Source organism: Marmota marmota, unplaced genomic scaffold, assembly GCF_001458135.2.
Source record: "Marmota marmota marmota unplaced genomic scaffold, marMar, whole genome shotgun sequence".
Classification (NCBI taxonomy): Eukaryota; Metazoa; Chordata; class Mammalia; order Rodentia; family Sciuridae; genus Marmota; species Marmota marmota.
The window spans coordinates 5448288-5458136 of record NW_025999863.1 but is presented as its reverse complement, the minus strand read 5'-3'; the positions used below and the strand labels follow the sequence as shown (position 1 = coordinate 5458136).

Genomic DNA, 9849 nt, shown 5'->3' with positions numbered 1-9849 from the left:
CCCACTGCCCTGGGCCCCACCCCACTGGGCCCCGGCCCCGCCCCCGGCGCATCCCCAACCCCCAGGCCTCTCCCGGCCTCCTGCTCCTTACTGTCCCGCACTCCCACCACACAGTGACAGAACCGGCCTACTCCAGCCTTTCTGGCCGTCTGACCGCCAGACCTCAAGCCCCGGGATCCAGCCTGGGCCCAGGGGCCTGGAGTGCCACCTTGGTCCGCCTACCCACCGCCTTGCCGCCGCCCCTTCGCCTGTCTTTGCCCCACCGGCCGCACCTTTGAATAGGTAGTCGTACTCGTCGTCCCGGGTCCCCATTGTCCTGGCGCTTCCGGCGGGATCGGCGACTCCGCAGCCCCACCACAAACACCCGACGGGGGCGGAGCCGGCGCCGCGCAGAGCGGCGGTCTGATGACCAATCAACAGCGGAAGTAGTAGCGACCGGCACTCAGTACAACCAATCAGAGGTGGAAGTAGAACCCCGTGGGTGGGTGCCTCCTGGGATCCACCCTCCTCGCCCTCGGTCTCCTGGAGAAAGGCGGAAGGAATGCGGATCTTTGTAAATTGACTGCCGGAACAGCCTATCAGAGGCAGCCTCGGAAAGGTGGGACGGAAGACTGGAAGAATGAGTCGGATTGATGGAGTGGATAGCCAATGAGAGGCTTGATTCAGACCCTACCCTACAACCAGAGGACTTGTCCGGGAAGGGAAATGTGGCTACGTCCAGGTGATCTTACGCTGCTTAACGTCCCGATGACGTCATAGGTCAGGGCTAGCGGTTTTGGCCTCCCCCCAGCCCATTAATGACCATTTCCGGGGACCCTCTGGGCAGAGGTGGGCGGGTGTCTCCTCTCGTTTGCAGTTTCCATCCTTACCCTGAGGACTTCTTACTTTACCTGTCTGTTCTGAGTTTCAGCCTCTGCAAACAATGAAGAAGGCCTCATGGAATATTTTTTGAGAATATGTGGATCATTCCTTTCATACTGAATCAACCGTCCTTCTGCCATAAAATCTTTGTTAAGCAAATTTATTTAAGGACTGGGGCTGTAGCTCCGTGGTGGAGCGCTTGCTTAGCATGGGCAAGGCCCTGGGTTCCATCCCCAGCACCGCAATGAGTAAATAAATAATAAATCCCTGCTGGGTGCCAGGCGCTTTCCAACATAATTTCCTCTCCCTTTCTGCCTCCTTACCCTGTTTTATTTTAACCCCTACAGGATTTATCACTATCTAATATTAAAGTGTATGCTTATTTTTGTTTTATATATTTAAGATGTACAAGAATGCTAATATCAAACTATTACTATAGTTAAGCAGATTTACCTACCCATTACCTTACATAGTTAATATAGTGTGCATTGCCTTGAGAAGGCAATAGGGATCTCTGCTCAGTGGCTCATGCTTGGAAAATCGAGGGAGGGGGATCACAGGGTTGAGGTCAGCCAAGGCAACCTAGTGAGACCCTGTCTCAAAAATTAAAAGAGCTTGGGACATGTTAAAGTGTCCTTAGGTTCAATCCTAAGTACAAAAAAAAAAAAAAAAGCAGAGAACAGGACCTAAGAATCCTCCCCCATTTTATTATGAAAAAATTTAAACATTCAGGAAAATGGGAAGAATTTTTTTTTAATATTTATTTTTTAGATGTAGATGGACACAACACAATGCCTTTATTTTTATGTTGTGCTGAAGAAAGTGAGCGCTCTACCGCTGAGCCACAATCCCAGCCCAAATGGGAAGAATTTTACAAAAAAATTCCATCATTAACATTTTGCTTGATCTCTCCCACCTTTTCATCCACCCTTCTGTCATCTTTTCTTTTTTTCTGGTGTTGGGGATGGAACCCAGGGCCTTGCACATGTAAGCTTACAGCCTAAGTTCTATATTCCCAGACCCCATCATCTTATTTTTGAAACGTTTAAAGGAAAATTGAAGACATGGATCCATTTCACCTCTAAAATGTCAGCATACATGTCATTGATGAGAGCTCAGTACTTACTTGTAGCTCTTTTCAGAGTTCATGGTTGGTTGGTTGGTTTTGGGTGTGCTGGAGATGGAACCCAGGGTCTGGAGAATGCACAGCAATCAGTCTCCTATTAAGCCACACACCAGGCTGCAAGCTGGAATTTTAAAGCTTGGGCATGTTTGATTGTCATCAACCTTAGTTTTACTAACCTATTTATGGCAGATCATTTTCCAGTGGTAGAGATATGATTACATTCTTAAAAACTGGGTTGGTAAGTTTTGATGTCTGGGAGTGAGCTGTTTGACATCTCTTGTCCAGATTAATTATTAACAGCAACCAGTTTCACTCTTGAAAGTGTCCCAGTTTGGACCATCAGTTCTAGGTCACCGTATCTGTAATGGGAGAGGCTGAAAAGGGCAACTCAGAGAGGGCAGAGATCTTTTTGTTCACTAGAGTATCACAGATACCTGTCATAGGGCTTGGCATATAGTAGCTGCACAATAAATATTGATTGAATTTATATTTTCCCAAAACAGAAATAAATAAATAAATTTAAGGAAAACTTGAAGTAAATTCCAGAATAGGTTATTAGTAGATATGTGAGTAATTGGCCACAAATCCTGTATTAGTGTTTACATGACAGCTGTGCTATCCAATGTGGCAGCCACCAGCCGTGGACAGTGACTACTGAGCTATTGAAACCCGGCTGGTCCACATTGAGATGTGCCCAAAGTGTAAAACACCAACAGTTTCCTGTGACTTATCAAACACAAAAAGCCAAATATCTCAGTAATAATTTTAATTTTGATTAGATGCCAATTAATAATATTTTGAATAGGACGGATTCAATAAAATATTTTTCACTTTCTTTTTTTTCTCCTTCCCTTAGTGGTGCTGGGATCAAACCATGGGTTTCACACATGCTGAACTCGTGCTCTACCACTGAGCCACATTCCCAACCCAAATAAGATATTTCTAAAATGTACCTGCTTGTGTGTGTGTGTGTGTGTGTGTTAAAAGAGAGAGAGAGAGAGAGAGAGAGAGAGAGAGAATTTTTTTTAATATTTATTTTTTTAGTTTTCGGTGAACACAACATCTTTATTTTTTATTTGTATGTGGTGCTGAGGATCGAATCCAGCGCCCTGCGCATGCCAGGTGAACGCACTACGGCTTGAGCCACATCCCTAGCCCTTTTTTTGTTTGTTTGTTTCTGTGACAGGCTTTCACCTAATTACTAAGGTGAGTCTTGAACCTGTAATCTTTCTTCCTCAGACTGTGAAGTCACTGGGATTACAGGTATGTGCCACCATGCTCTACTTCATATATATGTATGTGTATGTATGTGTGTGTGTGTGTGTATATATATATAAATATATATAATTTTATATATAAACATTTATATTTACTATAAAAGTACATGTGCATACACACACACACACACACACACACACATATATATTTTTTTCTTTTGTACCAGGGATTGAACCCTGTGCTTAACCACTAGGCCACATCCCCAGCCCTTCTTTTTATTTTTTATTTTGCTAAGTTACACAGGGCATCACCAAGTTGCTGAGGCTGGTTTTGAACTGGCGATTCTCCTGCCTCAGCCTCCTGAGCCTTTGGCATTACAGGTGTGCCCCATCATGCCTGGCTCTTTTTAACTTTTTTAAAACATGGCTACTAGAAAAAATAAAGTTAAACTTGCAGCACACATTGTACTTTTTGTCTATATGTTGTCATGCATTGTATTTCTATCTACTAACAAGATATTAAAAAATTAGTCATGATTCATATGCTTAAGTATGAGCAGGAAGGATTCTCCTTTTCTCTATTATGAGGGATTTGTTTTATAGTTATTAAGATAAAAACAAGGGAGATCCACAGGATGAAATACCGAGTGGACGAAGCTGAGCTCACTTGTCGGAGGAGGGAGGAAAAACCAGTGCCGACCTTAGGGGACCTGAAAGCATGTTCTCCACCCTAGGAACATGTTGATGTGGACTTTGAAACTGTTGGTTTTTTAAAACAAACCAAAGGACAAAGAAGAACAAAATGTTCTAATGTTGCTTTTATTCCAAGAATTCTGTGGACTCCACCCAGACACCATCACTGGTGCCAGCTCATGCCACAGCACCCACACACAACAGCACCATGAGGGCATCCAGGGCCCCAGGGAGCCCTGAACCCCACCAGTCAATGTGACTGAGTCCGCCATCAAGGGCTGGCCTGGCCAGCCCCAAGTGGTCCCTCTGTGTCCCCCACTCCTCGGGTGGGCGAGAAATGGGACTCAATGCCCCTCTACCCAGGTTTCCAGGGTCTGTGTGTGCCCTGCAGCTCTATCTCAGAGGGCAACGTGTGGTCCCCACTCAGGAAGGGGCCTCTGCAGTCATGGGCTTCATCTCTGTTCAAGAAGCTCCAGTGGCCCCTGCTTAGAGCTCCTGCTCAGGCAGAGAGTACCATATCCTTGGGCCAGAGCCAAAGTCACTGTCCTCTAGAGCCTGGGACCAGGCCCTTGCAAGGTGGCTAGGAAGCTGCTACAGCCTCTGTGGGCTGGATCAGCATAGTGGTAGCCTGCAGCGGGTAGTAGCGGCCTCGCCAAGTCTTCCAGAAGATTCCCTTCTTACGCTGCTGCCGTTGCCGTGGGATGGAGCGGAAGTACTGGCCATTGAGGTTGGAGTGGCCACAGGTGCCAAACCACCAGCCACCTGAGGAGGGCAGAGGAGAGGGGACGTGGTCAAGTCCTTGGGTCTCCACATGGAGATGGAGATGAGGATGGGGTAGGGGGTGAGACTGGGCCTCAGACTGTTCACATTTTAAATGGGAAGGGTCTGGCAGTAATTGTCAAATGGTGTTCCAAGATACCCAAGGTTATGACAAAAGCAATCTCAGGGGCCCTGGGCATCCCCTACCCATAATCGCAGTTGATCTGCTTTCATAGTCTGTGACCACAGCCAGTTATTTGTGTATTCCTGGCACATGGCTAATATTTTTTACTTTCTATGACCAGCATACATTGCATTAATTTGTGTTAGCTTGAACCATATGAAATGATCAACATTCCATCATTTTTTTTTTTGACCCATCAGAAGGTGATCCCCTGTTTTACTTCACAAAACCCAAGCTCTGTCTCTGATTTCAAAAACAAAAAGCAAGGGTGATCTGGGTGGTTCTGCTCCATGCCAGCCCCCCTCCCACTAACGTCTCACTGGATTTTCCTAACGATCCTAGGGACTGAGCACCATTTTAAAGATGGGGAAACAGGTTGGAGAAGTTACAGCAGCAAGCAGCCCAAGCGCACACAGCAAGTAAGGAGAAAGTGGGGGAAGGAAACAGATGCATTTGGGGGCTGAAGGCTGGCTGGTCAGGGTAGGGGCAAAGCTGCTCACCAGAGAGGCTCTTGGCACAGTTCAGGTCCCTGCGAAGGTCATGGTCCTGGTCCCACGTGGAGAAGGGCAGAGAGAGTCCACTGGGCGTGATGGTGGTGGCACCCAGCTCGCTGGCCACCGGCTCCGTGATCTGCAGGCTGTAGGCTGTGTCCTCACCTCCCAGGTGGACAGGAAACTGCAGCGATTCGGCGTTGCCCTCCCAGTCCTTGAGCTGCACAGCCAGGCGGCTGCCACGGTCCCCTGTGATACTGTGCATCTTCTCCAGGCCCAGCCAGAACTCGCCTACAGCGGGAGGGGCTGCCTGGTGAGATGGGCCCACCTCCATGGGACCCTCCTCCTCCCCTGCCTCTGGTCCTGCTGGAAACACCCACCTTGGGGATCCCCGAAGCCTGTCTTGTAGGCTTCCCAGGGCCGATTGAAGTCCACAGAGCCATCCTGGCGCCTCTGAATCACTGTCCAGCCTCCATCTACCCAGAGAGGCACAGGTCACCAGAAGGCCCCTCCTCATAGGGGACCCTGGCAACCAACCCTGAGACCCCCAAACCCAGGAGAGTCACATTCCCCTCACTCTTCCCAGGAGGACTGGAGGAAGGTGAGGCAGAGGGATGACTACTATGGGCCACCAGGCAAGGGCTCTTGCTAGATCTCAGGTATCTATCTGTGTGTGTGTGTGTGTGTGTATGTGTATCTGTGTGTCTGTGTGTGTTTTACTCAGGATTGAACCTTTTTAAGACAGGGACTTGCTGAATTGCTGAGGCTGGCCTCAAACTTGGGATCCTTCTGCTTCAGCCTCTCAAGTAGCTGGAATTATAGTCTTGCCCTACCGTTCCCTGCTAGGCTACAGGTGGTAACCCCAGGAACCTATCTGTGAGCTTGCGATGGACGGCAATGGGGAAAGGGCTTGTTTTCATTATTGTGTTTCTGGTGCTGGAGATGGAACCCCAGGCTTTATGGGCGCTGGCATATGCTCTACCCTGAGATACACAGGGCTGCGTTTTCGAGAAAGACACTAGGGCCCGTGAATGGCAAGAGGGTTCCCTGGAAGGTCAGTACATCCTACCTGAGGTCATTTTGCAGTTGACCAGGAAAGGTGGGGACCCTTGAGGCTGGATCTGGAACAGTCCACTTTGTCTCTCACCAGCTTCAAAGAGCTCCTGGCAGTCCCGGGGCAGTCCTGAGGGCAAACAGAGAGAGGAGGTGAAGCAGCAGAGACGCCCCTGAGGCCTCAGGAGGCAAGCTGAATGTGGGTGATGAGTAGGTGAGATGCAACCCTGATCTCATGACCCTTTCCTACATCTGCCTAAACTCTTCCATGGCTCCCTATGGCCTTCTCAGTGTAATCTATAAGGCACTTTCAGGAGCAGCCTTTGTACCCACATTCCTTCCTCTCAACGCTGCACCTCCACCCTTCCTGGCCAAATCAGCTTCTTTCCTGTTCCCCACCACCTTCCTTGTATCACATATCCCCCTACCACAAGGACTTTGCACATGCTGGTCCCTCTGTCTCTCTTCCCTCAGTAACCGCTGTGGGTCCCGGTTTCCAGAAGAATGCCTTTCCTCACCCCTAGACCAGACTTGACCTCCCAAAATGAACATGAAGGCTTCCTGCTCCCCCACATTAGGGTCATCTGGTGGTGGCTCCCCACTCCTCCTACTGAGTGGGGGCTCCAGGAGGCCAGGGATAAGGGGCAGCTCTGACCATAGGCACCTGGCTCTACCCTGAGCTTAGCTTGCAGCCCGTACTCAGTGAAGAGTTGATGCATGAATGATGGCAGGAGTTTGATGGGGTAGGAAGCAACCGCCCGGGTGAGCTGAGCAAAAGGGCTCTCTGCTCATACCAGGGAACACTGATCACAGCTGGATGAGGCTTGGGGACATAGAGACTTTGCCCAGGGTCCCAGCTCTGAGGGGGAGAGGGCTCAGGATAGAGGAGAGAAGGAGGAAGGAAGAAAGGGGGAGAGAAGGAGGAAGAAGAAAGGGGGAGAGAAGGAACCTGGCCTTGGGTCATGGAGACTGGGGAAGGACGGCCCCCAGCCCAACCCAGATCGCCTGGAAAGTAGAGGAAAGGTCACCAGGGGGAGGGGCAGGGCCAGGATTCTCAGCCAGTGTGTCCACAACGCAGCAGCAGAGGGGCAGGCCCAGAAGGACACTTCCCGGCCCCTCAGGCAGCTCCCCTTTCCCCTACTTTCCTCTCATCCAATCAGGACAGGCATGAAGCCAAGCCACCAATGTGGTCTCCATTAGCTCCAGCTGTTTGTCTCTCAGAGCTCTGAACTTTCCCCGACTTGGCCAGGCTGAGTCTGGGAGTCCTAAACCACCCCGCACACCCCCCTTCTCTTCCACACATCTCCCTGTCGGGGCCTGTGCCTGCTGGCCTCAGAAACTCCTCCTCTAAGATGACGGCTTGGGAGGGCTCCCTGGGACCCTCACCATGCTGAGACGCCAGCCCTCTGTGGGGAAGAGGGAAGGAGTCTGGGGAGCAAGGGAGCCCTCAAGACTGCAGGGCTGGAGGCCAGCCACAGGCCAGGGTGTGAAGCAAGTGATCCACACTTTCACCCAGTTGGCTGCGGACGGTCACAGATGCTGGGCAGGGTGACAGCATGGCTGTGAACTTAAGAGTGGGAACCGGGAGCCTGTGTCACACACACACACACACACACACACACACACGTTGTTATTTGAGATTGGGGGGAACTTGGGACATACACAATGAAAGACCTAAAACCTGTGATGGCAGGAAAAGCCTGGTGTGTGTGTGTGTGTGTGTGTGTGTGTGTGTGTGTGTGTAGGTTCAATGGGGACTTTGAGGACAGAAGTGGCAAGAGTCAGGGTGTGGGGGCTGGGGTTGTGGCTCAGAGGTGGAGTGCTCGCCCAGTATGCACAAGGCACTGGGTTGATCCTTAGCACCACCTAAATGTAAAATAAAGATATTGTGTCCACCTAAAACTTAAGAATAAATATTTTTTTTTTAAAAAAGAGTCAGTGTGTGGCCTGGGAGCTGGGGGCCCTGCCACAGTTTCCCTTCTAGATTCATGCCACAGGAGTTCTTGGAGTGCCAAACCTCAGAAACCCCCACCTGGTACCTCCCGTCTATCATACCCTCCCATAAAGTCCTCCCCCTCAGGATGGTGTCCCTGAGGGATACTACCATCTCCCAACACCCCTGAAGCTTAAGTTCCTTGTGGTATCTCTTCCAACCCTGGCTCCAGTTGGTGGTCAGCAGGATTTCAAAAAAAGCCCTCTGGCTTGCTGCGAAGATGGGTGCAGTGGTCTGCCTGCACAGGTCAGGGCTGAGGAAGGAGGTGCTGCCATCAGCTTCAGGAGCTGGGACCCAAGACCAGAACCTCTCTCCTTATTACAGTGAATCTGACCAAGGGGCTGGGAACAGGAATGGCAAATGGAGGGGCAGGGAAGTGCCGGAGGACAGCAGAGATCCAGACACTCACTGTGAAGGCGGGTGGTGTTGTGTTCCAGGCCAAGTGGGGCCATCTTGGGTAGCCTCTTTCTTTTGGCAGGCTTGGTCACTCCATTGTCAAGGTGTGGGGGAGTCAGGAGGCCAACCTGGGACAGGACAGGAGAAGGGGGAGGGTGTCAGGTGGGTTGATTCATTCGGCTGCCTTACCTGCCTGGCTCCATGATGGGACCTTCGGGTCCAGCTTTGACCTCTCTCCCCACCTGGGTCAGGCTTAGGGTACCTGGCTCTGCAGATTCTGGATTCTCAGGTGCTGCTTCTCCAGGTGTCGCTGTTGCTGGGCCACCTTCTGGAACAGTTGTTCGATCCTGCTGTTCTGAGCCTTGAGCTGCGTCTGGGGAAGGGTGCAAATTTTGGTGAGGACCGGTCCTATATCTCCAACCTCCCTTTTCATCCACCCACCCATCCTTCCAAATGTCCACGCTTTGAACCCCCGGCATGGTACCCAGTGAGCCTCGGCTGTGTTCTCCCTTCCCACCCACACAATTCCAGACCAGAAAGGGAGTTGGCAAGAGTGCCCAAGAGCCAGCGTTAGCAGGCACGCATACCTGCAAGCTGCGGAGGGTCTCGGGGACCGCCTCGCCCCCGGGAACCCGGGTTTCGGGGATCGCCTCACCACCAGGAACCACGCTCTCGGGGGCTTTTGAGGGCTTGGAGGACGCCTCAGACCCCTGGCAAGCGGCCCCGCAGGCGGCCAGGCGCTGCTCCAGCGCGCCCAGCTGTCCACGGGTGCGCTCCACGTGTTCTCGCAGCCCGTGGCCAAGCTGCAGCAGCCCGTGGGCCAGCACGTTCATCTCGTCCCAGGATGCGAAGCGAGGCGGCTCGGGCGGCGCGGGGCGGCCCTGAGCGCTCAGCAGCCCGGCGGTGGCGGCGCACAGCATCAGGGCTGCGCCTGCCGTCGGAACGCAGCGCATGTTCTTGGTCGGCCTGGATGTGGGGACGCAGGGACTCGGTGCAGGGACGCAGTGGCTCGAAATGCTAGGGCTGGAGACGTGGGAGAAGCCTGGCGGAGGACTCGCTGGGGGTCCGAGGCAGGC

At 51.6% G+C, this 9849-nt stretch overlaps 2 protein-coding genes across 2 annotated transcripts in view; both read right to left on the bottom strand.

Moving 5' to 3' along the window:
• Rab11b (RAB11B, member RAS oncogene family) overlaps positions 1 to 427 on the bottom strand; it is a 12874-nt gene extending 12447 nt beyond the window's left edge. Inside the window, exon 1 of the mRNA XM_015503755.2 lies at positions 273 to 427. Coding sequence (XP_015359241.1) covers positions 273 to 312 — 40 coding nt within the window. The 5' untranslated portion in view covers positions 313 to 427. The remainder of the gene's footprint in view (positions 1 to 272) is intronic.
• A 3580-nt stretch (positions 428 to 4007) lies between these two features.
• Positions 4008 to 9843, bottom strand: Angptl4 (angiopoietin like 4). The gene is made up of 7 exons (XM_015503751.2): positions 9361 to 9843; positions 9036 to 9146; positions 8787 to 8901; positions 6401 to 6514; positions 5712 to 5807; positions 5341 to 5622; positions 4008 to 4659 (listed from the first exon to the last, which is right to left on the bottom strand). Exons 1-7 carry the CDS (start codon positions 9724 to 9726, stop codon positions 4478 to 4480), a joined length of 1266 nt encoding a protein of 421 aa, XP_015359237.1. The 5' UTR covers positions 9727 to 9843; the 3' UTR covers positions 4008 to 4477.
• Positions 9844 to 9849: the final 6 nt, after the last annotated feature.